At 36.4% G+C, this 20,094-nt stretch overlaps 2 protein-coding genes across 3 annotated transcripts in view; one reads left to right on the top strand and one right to left on the bottom strand.

Annotated features, from left to right (window-relative positions):
- Positions 1-7,735, top strand: part of LOC120767359 (dual 3',5'-cyclic-AMP and -GMP phosphodiesterase 11) — an 87,797-nt gene extending 80,062 nt beyond the window's left edge. Inside the window, exons 12-18 of one of the 2 annotated variants that reach the window (XM_040093327.1) lie at positions 2,746-2,832; positions 2,959-3,126; positions 3,501-3,628; positions 3,695-3,883; positions 4,002-4,221; positions 5,013-5,096; positions 5,168-7,735. In XM_040093327.1, coding sequence (XP_039949261.1) covers positions 2,746-2,832; positions 2,959-3,126; positions 3,501-3,628; positions 3,695-3,883; positions 4,002-4,221; positions 5,013-5,096; positions 5,168-6,367 — 2,076 coding nt within the window. In that variant the 3' untranslated portion in view covers positions 6,368-7,735. The remainder of the gene's footprint in view (positions 1-2,745; positions 2,833-2,958; positions 3,127-3,500; positions 3,629-3,694; positions 3,884-4,001; positions 4,222-5,012; positions 5,097-5,167) is intronic. The other variant, XM_040093328.1, reaches the window with a different exon arrangement.
- A 4,424-nt stretch (positions 7,736-12,159) lies between these two features.
- Positions 12,160-20,094, bottom strand: part of LOC120768623 — a 52,439-nt gene continuing 44,504 nt past the window's right edge. Inside the window, exons 3-14 of the mRNA XM_040095390.1 lie at positions 18,245-18,798; positions 17,833-18,181; positions 17,659-17,773; positions 17,327-17,598; positions 16,960-17,235; positions 16,673-16,890; positions 15,210-16,588; positions 14,996-15,149; positions 14,669-14,930; positions 14,451-14,597; positions 13,430-13,583; positions 12,160-13,367 (exon numbers count right to left, since the gene is read on the bottom strand). Coding sequence (XP_039951324.1) covers positions 13,131-13,367; positions 13,430-13,583; positions 14,451-14,597; positions 14,669-14,930; positions 14,996-15,149; positions 15,210-16,588; positions 16,673-16,890; positions 16,960-17,235; positions 17,327-17,598; positions 17,659-17,773; positions 17,833-18,181; positions 18,245-18,798 — 4,117 coding nt within the window. The 3' untranslated portion in view covers positions 12,160-13,130. The remainder of the gene's footprint in view (positions 13,368-13,429; positions 13,584-14,450; positions 14,598-14,668; positions 14,931-14,995; positions 15,150-15,209; positions 16,589-16,672; positions 16,891-16,959; positions 17,236-17,326; positions 17,599-17,658; positions 17,774-17,832; positions 18,182-18,244; positions 18,799-20,094) is intronic.

Raw genomic sequence — 20,094 nt, 5'->3', positions numbered from 1 at the left:
CATACTTGGAGAGACTTTCTTAGAGGTTGTCCTACCTAGCGAAAGAAAAAATCGGCTTTTCGACCCACCCTAATGTTCCTATGTATATCATACATCATATAATGTCTCTAACTATTTTTGATAGAATTTTACTCTATCTAAAAAATAACAACAATTAATACCGGTTGGCTAAGTTTTGGTGCGAAAGAAGATATCTCATATTTCTAAAATTCTATAGCTAAATCGCTGCTTTTAAGATTTCTAATAGAATATTTGTAATATTACGTAATCAGAATTGAATAATCAACAGTCTTCTTTAAATGAAATTCTACCTAGCCCACATTTAGGCGAATAGAGGAATTTTACAACTTTTTTGAAATTTTTATTGAAGATGCCTTTAAATAAAATTGTAGCTACAATTGAGAATGCCCCTAGATGCAGGCAACAATTTTATTTAAAAGCGTTTTCAATAAAAAAATTTCATTTAGAGTTGTCTGTTGCCTGCATTTAGGCGCATTATTTAATTCTGATTACGTAATAGTATAGAGATACATATCTATCTCTGAAAAGTAACTATATATGCATAATAGGGGCTAATATTCGTGTCACGAAGAACTTATTATAAGTAGGAGGTTCGACTTAGACTCTATAAAACCTCTTTTAAGTCCTATAAGAAGCTCCTCGTCCTGACTATATATATTTGTAAATGGCATTTTGCAAGAATTAAGCAATAATTTTATACAGAACATCGGCCAGGATTATACCCCAGATTACTAGTAGTCTCACTCTCAAGGTTCTCAGCTGAGGAAATCGTCAAAGAATTACTGTCAGTTTACCTCTATTTTGCAATATCAACGTTTATAAATGCCATAGAGCGGTCTATAGCAAAATAAGTTAATTAAATTATTTCAGTTAATTAAATGCCCAAAAGCTGAGTGAACTTTTTTTCTCTACTTTTTGAACAAACTTTCTGTTCAATATTAAAGACGCTTTCAAACAATTGGCTTTGCCTCGTGCTGTTATAACTACCATTTCCATAACGAGCAGCATTTGGCCACAAATGTATATCAACTCCGTGTAAAAGCAATTAACTTAAAAGGATATGTGTCCAGGGAATCATAACTATCACTTTAATTACCAAACAACAACTGACGCACACACACACTCACACGGAGTGCTACTAAAGGTAGCGATATACAGAAGCGAAGTCATAAAAGGAAGCCCGGAAGCCATTTAAGCATAAACATAATTGATTGACTGTCGTGCCACCAACAACAAGGCGCAACAACGTGCCACTTAAAGCCATCGCAGTAACGTGGCAGTTCGCCTGGCATGCGAAATTTGCGCTGAGTACAAATAAATGAGCTCACGTTTTTGATAAGAGTGAGAACATAAGATGCGGTAGATGAGTAAGGTGTATATAAATATGTATATATGTATGTATATACTTATGTAATGTTTGTGTGCATATATTTGTTTGTATGAACTTATTTTGATATAATAGAAAATATACAATTTAACATAATTACTTAGCTTGCTTTTACAGTTACAGTTAGTTATTATTTCTAACCTATTTCCTTAACCCAAATTCCTTTTACTGCTGTCAAGCGCAGTTATACAAAATTATGTAATCTTCAAGTTCTACATTTTTCCAACTTGGTTATGCTTATACTTCAAATAAAAGTTTGTGGCTTGTTATCTGGGAATTTCTCCTTAAATGCGGACATTTCAAACAAAGTCACACACATATACATATATATTGTTTTCATATACACATGTATACATATACATGATACGTAGATGATATCCTTCGAGGCATTTAAATGCAAATGAACTCATTACTGTCGTGCTTATCCATTTGCTTATTAGATTTTATGAAAGTTAGTGTTCTTCGCAATAAAGCAATTAAACGGCTAGCAACATCTTTTTTACATTTTAGTTATTATTTGGTATAACTAATTTGCTTCTAGTGGCTAACCGAAGAAATTAATGGGTCACAATATTAGAGTATGAGTTTTCAAAACAACAATAACAACAACTAGCATAAATAAGATCTTCTAAGCGGAGCACATCTAAGCGGCACACCTACTATGACAGCCTTAAAAATGGGTTCTTTGGGTATTAAGGAAAACAGAACTACTTAATAAGTTCTTTTAAAATTTAAAGAGTATATTTTTTAAGAAAAAATTGAATATTTTTGTAATTTCACGCTGTTTTCGATGTCACTAAAAAATGTTCTCCACTCCTGCAGTGGTTTCGGCCCTCTCCCTGGATGAAACTTAAAAAAATCCTCAAGGGTAGATATTGGCAGTACAATGATAAAAGGTTGAAAAAACTAAAAAAACTGAGAAACTGACGGCGTTTAAAAAAGTTGAATATTGCTTAGAATTTTGGTAATTTTTTGCGATTTTTGATTCGATCATAATATGATGGTAGGTTGTCTAAAAAACTCTATAAAGAACATGGGGAAAAATTTTACTTAAAGTATCTTTTGTTGAAATTCAAATGAGATTAATTTCTTCCGTACTGCAATATTCTAATACTTTAAGCATTTCGAAACTAAAGCTCATGTTGAGAACGAGGTCTCGATCGCCACCAGACTGCCTTAAAAACATATATGAATTCAACTCTCAATCCTTTCAAAGAACTTCGGCATCGAAATAGTGTATCTATTACTAAAGAGAGTCAGAAAGATCTCTCAAAATCTAATTTCTCAGTATCTCATCTCATCAGCTTGTAATAATTATTTTATATATTTCATTTCAGCGTTTACGTGTGCCATCGGCTGCGCATTTTCGCTTGCACGATTTTCGCTTTGATGATATACATTTTGAAGACGATGATACATTGAAGGTAAGTCTCACATATAACGTTAAAAAAACACATAATGCTATTAAAAATGTAAAAAAAACATTTATTTTTAGTTCCCGCTAGTTTTATATCATAGTCATAGTTTACTATAATATCCTTTATTTTCAGGCCTGCCTGCGCATGTTCCTCGATCTGGACTTTGTCGAGCGCTTTCACATTGACTACGAGGTGCTTTGCCGTTGGTTGCTGAGTGTCAAGAAGAATTATCGCAATGTTACTTATCACAATTGGCGACATGCCTTCAATGTGGCACAAATGATGTTCGCCATACTAACGGTATGTACGAGAAAAACTTCAACATTTAAATATATGAAATTGGCAAAGGTCCGGTGTTACGGTTGGCTCTTTTTTTAGTTCTTAGTTATTTTTTTATTTCTTATTTTTTATTGCTGTAATTTTTGCTTATATATCATTTTTTTGATTTTTTGCAACTTTTTACTCGAAATTTAATTAAAAATTAGTTTTGTAAATTCTTCTACACCAACATTTTGTTTCCTTAAACATTTCCCGGCTTCACTTCAATGTATTTTCTCGCATGCAATTTTTCTCGCTTCACGAAATCTATATTTCTTTTAGAGCGTAGTTCTTTTCTACAATTTTGAGTTTGAATTGCCAATGTTTATTTTTTGCTTTTGATTGATTAATCAAAGATTTCCCATAATGGACAGGCGACGCAATGGTGGAAGATTTTCGGTGAGATCGAGTGCTTAGCATTGATTATCGGTTGCTTGTGTCACGACTTGGATCATCGGGGGACTAATAACTCCTTCCAGATTAAGTAAGTATCCATTGAAATAATAGCATAAAAAGCGCTAGTCTTAACAGTGATTTAATATCTTTATAGAGCCTCCTCACCTTTGGCTCAACTATATTCGACATCCACCATGGAACATCATCATTTCGATCAGTGTTTGATGATTTTGAATAGTCCTGGAAACCAGATTCTGGCAAACTTGTCATCAGATGATTACTGTCGCGTTATACGCGTTTTGGAGGATGCCATATTATCGACGGATTTGGCGGTGTATTTTAGGTGTGTAGCTACTTTATAAAAGTAAAATTATTTTGTAGATTAAATAATAATATATTCCAATAATAATTGTATCATGATGTATCCAAAATTTAAATACTATTATATGTTTATTTTTTAGAAAGCGTGGCCCCTTCCTGCAATCTGTGAAGGAGCAGCCCCTGAGCTATTGGGAGGCTGACGAACCGCGCGCTTTACTGCGTGCTATGAGCATGACTGTCTGTGATTTGTCGGCTATTACAAAGCCGTGGGATATTGAGAAGCGTGTAGCCGATTTGGTGAGTTCGGAATTCTTCGAACAGGGCGATATGGAGAAACAGGAATTGAACATAATGCCCATTGTAAGTATTCTATGAAACTAAATATTTTTTCTCTCTTTAAAAAATATTTGTTTGTGAGTTGTTTTGACTAGAAGATTGTCGTAAAATATAAAACACTAAATCAAAATTTCTGAAAGAAAGAAAGAAGAAGAATAATTTTCGAAGTGGTGTCGATGATCTTAAATACTTTTATATGTTGGTATTGGGACCGGTGATGAAAAAAATGTTGCATAATTATTCGAGATTGTGGGGAATGACTTGTAATACCTTTAAAAGCGGGAGTTGACATTTAAAAAATTTTTGAAGAAATTGACATTGTATCACTGATTTAGTGATAACATATCATAACACAACATATGTAACATAACATAACATAACATAACATAACATAACATAACATAACATATTATAACATAAGATAACATAACATAACATAACATAACATAACATAACATAACATAACATAACATAACATAACATAACACAACATAATATGCCGTAACATAACATATGACGTCGCGTAATAAATGATCAGCCAAAAAACCGTTCACCAGATTCCACTTTCTCTTCCGGTACTTTTTCGTGGCAGAGAAATTCCGTTCGATCAGTTCAGAGTTTTCTTCTACTAGGACAGAACTTTCTCTCACGTTTTTGAATTGAAATCTAACGTTTTTTTATATTTTATGACAATACTTGTGGACGTTTTCATATTTTGATCTTCCAACTTTGGACCTAGGTTAAGAGTTTTTCCATCGAAATTTGTTTGTACTCTTTATTTATTATGTCTACTCCATTTTTTTTTATTTTTTCAGGATATCATGAATCGCGAGAAGGAAGATGAATTACCAATGATGCAAGTCAACTTTATTGAATCCATTTGCTTGCCAATTTACGAGGTGAGCTCCCAGTAATTAAAAAAAAATTTCGAACAATAATAGAACATACCGCTTTCCTTTAACTCCTCCAGGCTTTTGCTGATCTCTCCGACAAATTGGAGCCACTGGTCGAGGGTGTACGGGAGAATCGAGAACATTGGATCGAGCTGGCGCAACAAGTGCAAAATAAAGAGAATGCAGCCAGTAATACAAATGGCTGCGCAGACACGACCAAGCAGAATGGTTGCATTTCGGATGGACGCAGCGATTTGACTGATGAGATCGGCACGACGAACACAACGAATTGTGACAGCAACGCCGACGATGGCATATCAACAGGCGCCGAGTGCGAAATCGACGAGCAGAGTGATAGCAAGAATCGAAAAGAAATTAACAATTGCAACAACGATAACGATGATAATGATGAAGACGACGCGCACTTGTGCGCCGAAGAGGAGGAAGCCGCCATCGAAGCGGATGACGACGACTCGGATGTGGAGGCGTCGCGTCATTCCAATGGCTGTTTCTCCTCCGGCTCGAGTGGTTTGAGTACACCACCGCCCACAGGCGAGGACGACAGCCTACCCACTTCGCCGGCCAAAACGACACAGGCGAAACTTATCGCGGCAAATCTGAATAGTCTTAATCAGCGTACGCTCAAATCGACACGCAACTGTTGTCGCAGTTGTGAATATGTGCGCTGCAGCGGCAATATGCGCAAGGCCTCCTCGCTCAAGGGCGCCAGAGAGTTGCAGCAACAGCTGAATACACAAAATGGCGGCAGTTGCGGTTACTACAGTCGCAGTGCACCCTCAGTGAGCAGTTGTGGTGTGACGAGCTCTGCTGCCAGCTTACAAAAACAACAAAATCACAGTGACAGCCAGCCCAACCAGCTGCAGCATCACCATCACCATCACCATCATCGCCATCACAGTCATCAGCATCATCATCATCACCACCACCACAACAACAATAAACATGCGGCACATAGTGGCAATGGCGCCACTGGCAATACGTCAAGCGGCGCCGAAAGTGATCGGATACCGAAAATTGTGGGTAAACTGGGCAACATTGATAGCTTGCAATATCTGGCTAGTGGTGGCAACGGCGCCAGTGATGCGCTGCTGCACGCAAATGCCGGCAAGGGCACACCAAACGGCATCGCGTTCACACCAAATGGCCATGTCACCTATTTTGCCGCCAGCGATGTGCCCACACTGGTCGTTTCGCCGACGGCGGCGCCCACAACAACAACAGCAGCGACGACGGCGACAAGCGCTTGTGATAAATGAAGTGTTTAAGCGAAGTGCGTGTGAGAGCTTTGTGCGCTCACATGGCAGTGTTGTATTTAGTATATGTACATATGTATCTGTGTATGTGCTTGCAATGGCTTAAAGTGCGTATGGCTGTAGTGAAGGTGCGGCGTGTGCTGCTATCTGTGGCTCAAACGCGTGCACTTACGGTACAGCTAAAGCAAATGCGTAAATTACAGTTTTGTTTAAATGTAATTATTGATTGTACAGCACATATTTCGCTCTGCGTCTGTGTGTATTATGTAACTATATTGGGAACTGTTTGAAGTTTGAAGTGGCGGTTAAAGGGAGAGTTTATGAAAATTTACATTTGTTTGGTTTGATTTTTTGTGACAACAGGCTAAATAAGATTAAACACCTCAAAAAACTTGTAACAAGTTTTTATATATTTACATTAGGGTGTTACAGAATTTTGCTAAGTTGTTTTTAGTGCGACTTTTTCTCATTCAGTTGTCTATAAATGATGGTTATGCTATATGTTATAAAAAAGTTGATTTCAAATTTAATATATATCATATTTTATGGCTCAGAAAAAATGTTTTGAAGAAAAAATTTCAGTCAGGTCGGTGTAGAGTCCTAAAAAGAGGTATAATTTCGACAATTTATTGTTGGTGTAAGAAAGGAGAGATAGTATATTTCTCTTAGGGTCTTTCAAACATGTATTTGAGTTTTTTGCAGAAATATTTGTTGACTTTTAGATACAAAATGGCGACAATTTTCCGAATCACCTTTTCCAAGAGAGAATCTGAGGTCAACGGTAGCTCTAAGGACTCGTGCTATTTCAAACATAATAAAAAGTAGATCTTAATCTGAAAAAAATATGGGGAATTATGTGTTTTCAGTTTTACGTAATTTTTTTCGAAAAATGCTGAACTAGGAAAAAAAATTTAACATTTTTGAATGAAAAAAATAGCAAATTGTAATTTTAGAAAATCTATGACATTTTTACTAAAAATTGTACTATGAGGTTCCAGTTAAAATTTCTGGATGAAACATGCAGTAGTCTACATGTCCCACCTCGCCATATTAAAAAAAAAAAACAGTTTCAAACAAAAAGCGCTTAGAGGCTGGAATGTGCTGAAACTGGCTGACCTGAACTCCGATTGGAGCTGATTAAAGAAGGCAATAATTCGTTTTTTTACTATTCTACCAATTAAATACTGTTTTAAGTAGTCTACAGTACACTTTATAAGTCAAAATAAAAATTTAAATTTTTCGAAAATCTCAAGTAGTTATCGAAAATTCTATAGTGTCCTAACCTTACTTAAAACCGAAATTCGAAATTCAAATTGAAAAATTTTTAATGTGAGCTAAGCATAAATTTGCTTAATTTTTTTTTGAAAAAAAAAACTAAAGTTAATTATTAACAAATAATTTAAAAAATTTTCAAACTTAAACTATTTTTTAATTTTTTTTGAAATCTCCATACAAAGCTAATCACCCCAAATCAACACAAGCGAACAATTTTCAAACCAGAAGCAGCCAAATTCCCTTTCACTACAGTACCAAAGCACTCACCATAGTAAGCAAGTTCCATAACATAACCTAAGTACCAAGCAGTGCAGCAAAACATATGCAGTTTAAGCGAAAAAACCTTATGAAAGTGCATACAGAGCAAAATAAAAAAATAATAATTATATAAAATGTACTAATTAAAATTAGCTTAATTTAAAGTTATCATAAACCTAACGATGAAATAATTTTTTGTATATATTTTCTTTTGCTATAATATTTTACTATGTCTCAATAGTGATATGTATTTGAGTGTGTATAAGTTTTTTTATGTTTGTCTGTATTTCTTACAACAGTGTGTTTGTATGTATAGCTATTGTATTAGTTGTGTGTGTAATTCAGCTGTTAAGTCTATACTGTGCATAAGAAATGCTTGAAAATATGTAGTATTTACGCATACTAGTTCAATTTGTAGCATTGTATTAGTGTTAGTTGAGTTTTGTTTACCAAAAATTATAAATATACTTGAAGCAAACAGTTTAAGAGCAAGTTAATTAAACAACTAAACTTAAGATGAAAAAAATTTCATGAGAAAAATTTAGAGAAAATAGTAGGAGCGTGGAAAAGAAATAGAAAAAATCAAAGAAAATTTGAAATACATTCTTTTATTGCAAAATAAAAAGCAAAAATAAAAAATCGTTAACAAAAACAGCACATAAATTTCTAAAAACTTAGCAGTTTTTGCAAAACATTTCTCATTGCAAAAATAGTAAAAGATAAAAGATATCTAGTGATTTAACTTATAAGCGTTTGTAGCGGTTTTTGTTACAGCTCTAGCTTATACTCACACCCACACATACAAGTACTGTAAATATTACTTACTACAAATTAGACACATACATACATATATATAGTTTATACATTAAACAGAAATCCTATATTTTCACAAGTTCGAATTTAATTACATTAATAAACCGTTATAAACGTAGCAGTTTACGTTTTAAATGCAAACATAATTAATTTAAAATAAATAAAGTATTTAGTTTTAAGTGTGAAAAAATAAAACAAAAATACACACAAATGCATATGTGTATGTGTGTCTGTAACTAAGTATAGATGTATGTAGTTTTCAGCCAAATGTTGGTTAGCATAAACGTATTCAATACAAGGCGCAGAAAAAAACTAAAATTATTGTAAACATATATAGTTGTACAACAACTGCTATTCCCAAGTCCCTCCCAAGCTAGCGCTTTTGGCAGAAGCAGAGGCGCTTGAGATTGCTACAAAGTGAATTGATTAATTTTATAACGGCAAATGTTGCATTAAACGCGTAGAATGAAGCAGCAAAGTAATGAACAGGAATTGTTAAGCAAAAAAAATTTAAAAAATTAATAAAAAAAAGTAGTGAAATTTTAGAAAATAAAACTACGCGCTGAAATATAAAGTAAAAAATAGAGAAAAAGTTTAATTTATTTAATTAAATTTAAAAATGAATTCTAAAAATTTTTGAAATTTTTTTAAAAATTGCAGACATTGAAAATTTAGTGCATACAAAAATAAGAAAATTTAAAATTTCAATAATGCAAAAATTTAAAACTTTTAAAATACAAAAAAAGTTCACATTTTTATTTAATAAAATCCAAAATTTTTATTTTAAAAAACCTAATTAAAAAAAATTAATTTTTGTTAATTTGTTAATTATTTTTTATAAAAAAAATAAAATTTCTTTAATAAAAATTAAATTTTTTAATAAAAACAAATTTTATTAAAAAAATTGTATTAATAAATTTTGTAAAATTTTTTTTTAAGTTATAAAAAAAATTTTATTTTTATTTTAAAAAGTGTTCAATATGAAATAACAATTACCTTTGCAATAAAATAAAACAAAATCACTATACTGCGCATCAAATAAGTGATGTTAACTCTACTGCGCACGCGTACCGCTCTGCTTATATAACATATTTGTGTGTTCTAAACGCTACACTCGCGCTAATAAGGAAGCAAACATAGATCTTAAATTATGTAAAAGCACCACACAAATTAATGCTGTATCTGTGTGTATGTAAATATTTAAGCAACAAGATCTGTAAGTTTTTATGAATGTGTGTGTAAGCCCTTTATTATTTTCAATTTTTTTCGTAAAATCTTACTGAATTATTACGCAAAAACACATGGAATAGCAATGAAGTTACACAAAAAAAAAATGAACCTATATAAATTAATAATTTATTTAGCATGTTTACCAACTATAGAGAGAAAGAAGGAAACAGATTTAGAGAATAAAATAAAAAAGTAAAATAAATAAAATGAAACTTTTATTGCAAAACCTACCACTTTAAATATGTTTGTTTCATTTTACTTGCGTGCAAATGTGCTAACGGCAAAATTAGGCAATTTATAGCATACCCACAGGGGCTGACTTCCAGAAGCTTTAATCAGTTGCTTAATCTATTCATAAATATATATTTATACCTTAAACAGTTTGTCATGATATTTGAAGCACCCAAAATGAAACGTAAGAGACCCTATGAAGTAAATATACAAATGATCAGTGTGAAGAGTTCAGTGGGTTTTGTCATGTTCGTCTAACAGTATATGTGGTATATACGAACTAGTCGCTTAGTTTTTGAGATATCGATGAAAAATCTTGTACACATTTTTTATTACTAAGAAGCTACTCATTTGTCGAAACGGCCAGTATCGGATCACTACGTCATATAGCTGCTATACAAACTGAACGATCGGAATCAAGTGCTTATATAGGAAATTTTTTCATTTGTGGAGGTATTTCCTCGAAATTTTGCAAAGATTATTGCCCAAAGCAACGGTGTAACTACGTAAGAAATTTTTAAGATCGGATCACTATAGCATATAGTTGGCATACAAACTGAGCGATCAGAATAAAATGCTTTTAAGGAAAGCTTTTTCATTTGATGCGACACCTTAAAAAATTTTGGCACGGGTTATGATCACAGGCATCACTATAAACACCAAACCTTTTTTTTAGATCGAACGACTATATCAAGTTTTGTATTTGTGAAGCGTATTTGAGCATTGTTGCAACTGAAGTTAACGTCTTTTCTTATTTTTTATGAAAATATATTTTTTATAGTAGTTTATATTAAAAGCAGATTATTATTGCTTAACAAAATTCATAAGAAATCGGAAAAAATTTATAATTTCGCCTAAAAAATAATGTCCTGAACACAATGGAGAAAATTCAAGTCCATCTGTAGGCGTTCAGCAATGCTATGAAAAATTAACTTTGTTTTTCAACTTTGAGAATCAATCTGTGCTTCCAATCGACTGGAATGATTTTCGGTTAATTTAAAAAAATTTATAGTGAGGAACAAGGACAGTCGAAAGTACGTTGAAGACATTCCTCGTTCTGCACGAGCTTCAACCTCTTCAACTGATGAAAATATTATAAAAGTAAAGAATATGGTGCTTGAAAATCGTCAGTCTTGGAGAGATGCCAAGAGAGCTCGGCATCTCACGCTAGTGCGGCCGAATGGTTGTGGTCGATATTTTGGGTATGAAACGCGTTCTTGCTTGACTTGTCCCGATGTCTCTTTGGATATGTTTGATCGTGAGAGTTCGAATCCGACCTTCGTGAGGAGCATTAGAACTACCGATTGGAGATAAGTTTATGAGTTTGACATCAAATAAGTTAACAATCATTGGAATGAAGGGAAAAATTGAGCTGGTTCCAAAAAACCACGCCAAAGCCGGTCAAAAATCAAGGCTACGCTCACTAATTTCAAAGATCAATAACGAGTTCTATTCGGCCGTATTAAGGCGTCGGAATTGTGGAAGAACAATTGATGGATTTTATACGGTGATAATGCTCCATCGACGATTGTGACCGAATTTATAGCGAAAAACGCAATAAATACCAACGATCAACCACCGTATTCAGAAGCTTTAGCTTTTTGCTGGTACCCACTCTGAAATTGCCGCTCCGTTGAACCTGCTCTCAATCGATCTAAAGATAAAACAAAATTCGCTGAAGAAGCTGCAGGCCATCCTAAAAACTGTTTCGAGGACTGGAAAATCGTTGGCATTAGATTATTACAATTGCTTTTTATGTCACAATGTCTGACTGCTTATGATCAATCTTCCATGGCTTCTTGTGAATAAATAACCAAACTTCAAATATTTTTTAACACATGCATTTGTGTTCTCATTTTTATTTTGTGGCATTTATTCAATGGGTAAAAATATGCAATTTATATTAGTTTGTATATATTGTAGTATATTTAAGTATATTTCATTATAAAATGTATTTAAAAAATATTACAAAAAATTCGTAAGCTAAAAATTTCGTTTCATATATTTCATCGGTTGTATAAAAATGAAATTGTTTTATAAAGAAAGTAAATATAATAAAGTCGTTCGATAAACTACACAGGCAAAATAAATATTGCGAAGATAAAGAAAGTATAAAAATAGTAGAAAGTTTACATAAGTTGGGATAAAAAATTGAACTAATAGCTAATAGAGAGGAAAAAAGTTTGAAAAGGAAATTTGCGCTAAGAGATAGGAAGAGCGCGAAAGAGAGCACGATAGCGGGAGAGAGATAGGGAGACATAAGCACATAACTATTGCTATGTGTGTCTGTCTCGTAGCATATTTTTAGGCAGTTAGGATTTTATATAAATGAAATGATAGGAAATCATAACGTGGAAGACATAATAAAAGCAGTGTGTGTGGAGAATACATAATAATTGATTATTCGCTTACTTATGTATTACATTATTAAAAGCTAGAAGTACTTAAGTCTTTGAGGTTTCTACTTCCATTTTACTTAACTTACATACATACATTTAAAATCATTTTTGTTAGATAGTTCACTATGCTGCCGATATTTGTAGGGCGCATAGGCATCTATATGCATATGCTTACACACTACCGTGCATACAAATAGTAAACGTACGCCTGCAGGCAGTCACTTGTAACGCAACTAAGTATCTGTGTGTAGTGGTAGTAAGTGCTCTTTAAGATTATTTACAATTAATTTTAAATAGTTATTGGCTGTTGGCTATGCGCTCTCACGCTGAGCGCAATACTCGTGTGTGTGTGTACTATACTTGTTGCACACACTTTATTTTGTTGCTATATTCCCCTTTTGCTGTTAACTTCACAATAACTTATTGTTAATTAAATAGCTGTGTCTTTTGTTGCGTTTCTTCAGCAACATCGTTACTCATTTGCTTCCTTCAATTGCTACTTTTTCCCGTTTATACATTCATTAAATTTTAATTTATGTTTCATAGGCTAACGGGCTGATCTACAAGGACGCAATGAATGGCGTTAGATCGGGGAATTTGAAAATGTTCTGTGGGCGTGAGCGTTGTACGCGCACTGGTGCCTGCACGGATGCCTGGCGCGCCTGCGCAAAGTTGCCATTGCCATTTAAGTAGATGCCACACTGGGAGTTGCACACTTCGTCGCGTAGAATAGCTTCTTTGGGCCATTGGCGTATCAGTTGGCCGCAGTCGGTGATACGCAGCGAGGCACATTGTGGCTGTAAGTTGAGGGAGACGCAATAAGTTTCAGTTGAAAATGTCTAAGATTTTGAATATTTACCCCTTCGCTGGAGCACACACAGCTAGTGCAAGGTGAGGGGAATGCAGATTCACCAACACGCACATGTCTGTTGCCAATCTGGCAACCTTGTACATTTTCACGCCATTGACTCAAATCGATTTGGGGCATGGAAGAGCAGGGCACACGTGGATTGCTGCAAAAAAAATTAAAATACCGTCATATACATACATATATACAAAAGTATATATTAAACAAAAACAAATTTGTTCGAGAATTAATTCAAAGTCACAAAAAGATACATTTTTTCAACAATCAAAATCAGAAAATTAGTATCAATGTTAAACTATGCAGTTCTATTCCATTACAGTGTAAAAAAATGTTGCCTAACATTATTGCTGGTAACAGAAAATGTTGCTTGTCTTTTGTGTAAATATAAACGTGTACCGATTTCAAGAAAATTTTACGTTATAATATATAAAAATTTTAACTCCATGTATTTTATAGACTTTTTAATGCTTATATCAAAAAACCAAAATGTTGCGCAACAATGTTGCTGGATATAATTCTTGTTTAGGTAACTCATATTAGTTGGATAAAATGAAAAACATGAAAGCTGCAACATGGTTACTATAATTGTTACTATAGCAATGTTGCTAGCAACATGCATCTAAACATTTTAGCACATTTAAATATATTAAAATGATATTAGCAACATGCATATAGAACCTTTGATTCGTATAAGTATCAATGTTGCTAACAACATGAATCTAAACATTTTAGTTAAATTGTATAAAACAATGTTGCTATAAACATGAATCTAAACATTTTAGTAAAACTGTATATGTATAACAATGTTGCTAGCAGAATAAATCTAAGCATTTTAGCAATATTGTATATGACAGTGTTGCTAGCAACATGAATCTAAACATTTTAGTAAAACTGTATATAATAATGTTGCTAGCAGAATGATTCTAAACAGAATAGAATTTTTGGATATTAACAGAACTACTCTCATATGTTAGTTTCTACAAACAACTTTCCAGCTCATTTTTATACTCACAGGAAATTGCTAGGCAGATCAAAAGCAGCACGTTGCATATCACCAGGAATCTCCAAGTTCTCGCAAATCAGTTTAGACAATGTGACCTTACGAATCTCAGCCAGTTGTGGCTCAGTGAAGCGGACCTCGGAATTGGCATTCTCATACCTGTAACAAACAAGGTTGGCAATAATAACAAAAAATTTAACTAAACACAATCCAAAAGATGAAAGACTCACCAGAAACGATCACATTTACGCAGCTGACGGAATTGTATGCCAATAATGCAAGCCAATGTTGGACCGACCAAACCGCCTTGCAATGGACGTTCAGTCATAGCGCCAGGGAATAGATCGATATCGTCAACGGAAGCGTAGATTTTCTTGAAGCGATTGATGACTTCATTGGGCATTTCGCGACTGAGATCGCTCCAGGTGGTGGCACGTTTCAAATTGCAGAGAGCGCGGTAGTTGTTGTAACCGGGTATGCCGTGATCGCGAGCTGTGCAGATGAAAGAAGGTTTTTTTTTTAAGAATTAACCAAAAAATTGAGTTAACGATTCTTACCTCTTTGAATGTTGAGCGCGATAAGATCAATGCCGGAGAAGGGAATCTTGCGATCTTCGAACAAATGATTTGTTACTTCACCGGTGATGAACTGATCCAATGTTTCCATGGGTGTGGCGACTAAACCACGTGAAATCTCGTCAACGATGCCGGGCTATTAATAAATATGAACAATAATTAATTATTACTTTACAGTCGTTCCTAGTATCCCTACCTGTAGTATAGCATCCATACGGAAGAAACCATCACGCAACAGCAGAGGTGGGTCGACGGGTTGGTGGTTCACACTCAAACGTGGGATATGTGGACGCAACAGTGAGTGTCCAATACGGAAAGCGGCCGCAGCAAACTCATTGAAAATTATGGGACTGCATGAAGGATTGTAGTCCTTGTAGTAACCTTGGGGCAACAATTTCAGACCATATAAATTCACAGCATTCCAACTGAGCACACGTGGTAAGAACTCATTGAAGACCATATGTTGCCATTCGGCGGTGAGTATGCGACGCGCATGGTGGAACAATTGATCGCTGTTCCAGTGTGGGTTAACACCACGCAGACCCTCGACAATGCGATTGTGCTCACGTAAGAATATGGTGTGGATGGCAGTGAGACCTGGCTGCTCAGAGGCGCGATCATCGCCAGCAATGAAGCAGAGATTATTGCGCGACTTACATTCGGGATGAGAGTTCGATTGTGGCAGCAATTCTTTACCGAAGGAGCGTATTGTCGAGTTCATGCGACCAGCGAAGCCACGTAATTTATTCACCACGCAGTGATTTTCGCCATAAACCATGGATGCATCCAAGAAATGAGTATTCTGATTGATTTGTTCACGTGGACCCAACGCCAACTGGCCAGGTAGCGATCTCATCGAAGGGAAGCAGAAACGTTCACCGCTCGTCACATTCACTTCGGGGAAGAAGTAGTCGCCGGGCGGCACGGGGAAAGGATTACATTCGGGATGCACAGTTTGTGGCGAATTGCAACGACGACAGCTAGGAATGGACTCATGGAAACCTTTATGAATTGGTGTCATCGTCAAATCGTGATCAAGGAACTGTGCAAACTGCATAACCATCAACGAGTAGCGGGTATGCAAGTTGGATATATCCGGGTGAATAACAGTCGAAATGGTACGTGGATTTGGCAATGGACTGCCGTTGACGGAAAGTAGACGCACCTTTGAGACACCGTCATCATATTGTGATGGCAGAAGACGTGAGAATGTGGTCAACGACTTGCCCCAGTTGGGATTACGCAAGTTATTACAGTAACCGGTGACGGTACGGAAGGGCGACGAGGTATCACAAGCAATTGGTGGATCATCGCATTCGGTATTGACCTGCTGTGTGGAACCTCCAAGTATGGCATTTATATCGATAGTTTGTAGAGTCTCTGAAAGCTCATTGCGATTGAAATTGCTGTCGAACGTTTGACGCTTTCGCCGATTAATGGAGTTCAAGCTGTTTAGAATCTCGTTGGAAGTTAACTCAAACATGAGCGATGAGTTGGCCAAGGTGAGCGCATTGCGATTGGCCTTGCTGAAAGAGGCAGCCACACCGTCCGAAGATTTGGCACTGATGCCACCCTCTGTAAAGAGCAAAGTAGCAATAGATAAATAAAATAGCAATTTAGATGCAATAGATATTTATAGGACAATTTGAGGTTACTCACGTGACAACCAAGATTCATACTCAAAACGCTTGCGTTCCTCTAATTCCACCTTTGCACGTTCCACGGCAGCCTCCAGCAACTCAATATTGATTTCGCTTACAGCCTCCTGGACTTCAGGTTCCATTTCCACGTGTTCATGTAGTTCTTCCTCTTCTTGCTTGGATTGCCATGGACGCAAGTCTAATGAGGAGATTTGTTCGCAATCGAGCACGGAGTTCCTGTAGAAGGCGATAAGTGGATTTTATATTTATAAAACGGACGATTTCAATAAAGCTCGTGATACTTACAAAAAGTTATCCTCGCGGAAGAATGCCTTCGACTGCACTTTCTGGACCTGATTGGAATCGCAAAGTAGACCGGCTAGTGTAGTGCGACGTATTCCCTGCAGCTGTTCCAAAGTGAAAGATGATGGAGGAATATCGTTCTCATACCAGAAACGGTCGGACTTCTTGAGCAATTCAAATTGACGTGTAAGCAGACAAGTGATGGTGGGGCCAAAGAGCGCGCCAACAGCGGGATCTTCAAGCAGGGCGCCTACCAACAAGTCAACATCATCGGCATTTCTAAAGTAGTGAGGGATAAAAGAGTTTCAAAGGTGTGATTGTAGTAATATCACAATAAGAAAGGGCTGAGTTTTAAATTGCTGCTACTCACTGGTAAATATCCCGCAAACTAGTAATGTGTTCTTCGGGTATATTGGAGATCTTGGCCAAAGACTCAAAGGTGATATTAGCAGAGTCTGCGCCGGAGTACTGCTCCTGGCATAAGTCCAAAGCGTTGCGGTAAGAGGGTATACCATGATCGCGACCACGATGTATGGCCAGAGCCAATTCAGTCCAACCGTCGGCGTTCTTAATGACAGGAATGAGTGACTTCTGAAGCGCAGCGACCGAGAGCAGCTGTGTTGCCGACATGGAGTGCGAGATCTGTGCACACATAAAGGATATTTAAAGAAAGTAAATGATGATGAAATGCAGCATACTAACCATCTCTGGTGGATACATGGTGAGAAATGAGGGGAATGCGCCATTGGCGACCTCATTAAAGACGCCAGCACGATTGGTACTTGAGTAGTTCGATGAGTGCTTTTCGGCAGTGAGTCTGCATGGAGAGTGAGCGACATAAGTAATTCTTAAAGAGAGAAATATATATAGACTCACTTCAAACCCTCCTTGGCGGTTGTTTCCTGACCCAACACTATGGGCAAGAATTCGCTGTAGGTGATGTGCTGTATTTGTGCGGTAACGATACGACGCGCCTCAAAGAATACATCCTCCTCGGACCAGTCGGGGTTCAAATGCGCCAACTGCTCACCGATATTATTGTGCTCTTGCAAGAGCGCACGATGCAGCGCACCCGAAGCGCTGTTCAACTGACAGTATTTGCATGACTCCACCTTAACACCGCCGCTGATGTACGTACGCAGATCCTGCATATCCTTCAAAGTGGCGCCATACAAACCAGAGCCATCGATGTAAGACGAGGCGACATTCATTTGCTCACGTTGACCTGGAGAACCAAAAAACACACAATTTAATAACAAATTTTTAGAAACAAGCATAAACAGCTTACGCTTATTGCATGTATCTGGATCAAAACCGGGCGCTGAGCGTTTGTATTCCTTGCAATCGGCGCCTCGTCGCACGTAACACTGTTGCAGCTCTTCGACATTTTTCACATTCACATTCTCATTGCAGCACTTCGGACTGGTCGTCAACTGGCTGACTTCGTACAAGTCGTTGGTGAGCAGTTGTCCCCAAGCGGGCAGCATGGCGGTAATATGTGGATGCCGCAGCTCGGCGTCGACATGATTTTGCAACTGCTCGATAACCGTATCAGCATCGGGTAGCGCATGTGTGCCATGCGAGGTGCGCGGTTGGCTAATGCCGTCGGCGTAGTCGGGTGCCATGAGACGCAGCAAGATATCGCCGCGTGCGCCCCATTTGCGATGAGAGACATTGTTGCATTCGCCAGTGGGTTGGCGATATTTGCTCGGTGGGCAGACTTCGGTGTCTGTTAGATTGCAGGGCTGCAATGAGCGCGCGCGTTCCAAGCGCAGTGCGGCCTCAGCGTTTGCTTGCAAATCGTCGGGGACGCGCAGTGCTGTTGTCACCACAAAAAGGCAACTGAAAAGAGGAGGGAGAACAGCAGAGATTAGTAATATTACTAATTTTAGCTCAAAAGTTATATAGAGTTCATGGAAATTATGCTAGAGTCGCTTAACAAGACAGTTTTTGGTGGTTAAATGAAAAAGGGTCTTGCTGTCTTCAATTATTTTTCATTGAGTTAAGTTTTTGTTCTTGAATAAAGAATCGTGCTGGTCAAAGAAGTAGTCAAAGGGTATTTGTGGGATATTAGCTTCCTATCACTAAGGACTGTTTACAAAGTCAAGTGCTTCACAGCTCATATGTTAGTGTTTATGAATACAGTTAATAACTAATTCTTCCAAAGCTAATTATATTTTTCAATTAGAAGTAATCTTCTTTACAATAATTCGCTGACATTTTCAGTTCACATAAATTCGCGCAATAAATCAACCGCAAGCGACAGCTTACTCATATATTTGCTATTGTTGTACTCAGCCAGCAAACTTTGTAGGCAACACTTTTTCACGTAGGCAGCAGAGCCAATATCCGGCTTCGCTACAAATTTTAGGCTAATTAGTGGAATGCCAAAAGGCAAAACGGGCGGGCTTCGACAGAATCGTGTGCAAACACTTTGCATTCTTTTTATTGCTGTTGCCTTATATTTAGCGTTTGATTGATTCTAAACTTTCGTGTTCGCAAATGCTAAACATTTTTAATATTTATGCCGGCGGCTGTGAACACAAACAATTTTTTGTTGTGTGATTTCAAACAACCTGTTGAACGTGCGGCCGATCATATAAAGCCGCAGTTGCGCAAACAAGCTCATTTTCTATATACATATACTATATATAATATATATTCACACATACATACATATACATAAGTATATCTATTTACACTTAAATACACATACATAAGTATCTTTATATTTATGAATTTATAGCATTTCTGTTAATTTTGAACCCCCCTTACCTCATCGCCTCGGCACAGCTACAATTATGGTGGAGCTTTTCGAAATCTTTGCTTATTTGCAGTTTGTTGCTGTGAAAGCAGATGAGCAATAATCGGTGCATTTAGTTGCTTTTGTATTCCTAGTTGCCTAATAAACACTCACATGCAAGAAATGTTAGTATTTACGTGCGACATAACTATATCTCTCCGCTAATAATGAATGAGTTTTCGTTGCCAGTGAGATAAAGTTAAACAGAAATTTCGACTAATAAATTTCATGTTTTGCCCTGCCGTACAATTTGTGGGAAATTCTGGAATTCATCATAAAATTTAGATCCGGTAAAGCCGCCGTGACAGGTGGGTAGGTTCAATAATTTTTAATCG

The sequence above is a fragment of the Bactrocera tryoni genome, chromosome 2 (genome assembly GCF_016617805.1).
Source record: "Bactrocera tryoni isolate S06 chromosome 2, CSIRO_BtryS06_freeze2, whole genome shotgun sequence".
Lineage (NCBI taxonomy): Eukaryota > Metazoa > Arthropoda > Insecta > Diptera > Tephritidae > Bactrocera > Bactrocera tryoni.
Note: the sequence above shows the minus strand (reverse complement) of the source record. Positions and strands in the feature narration are given on the sequence as shown.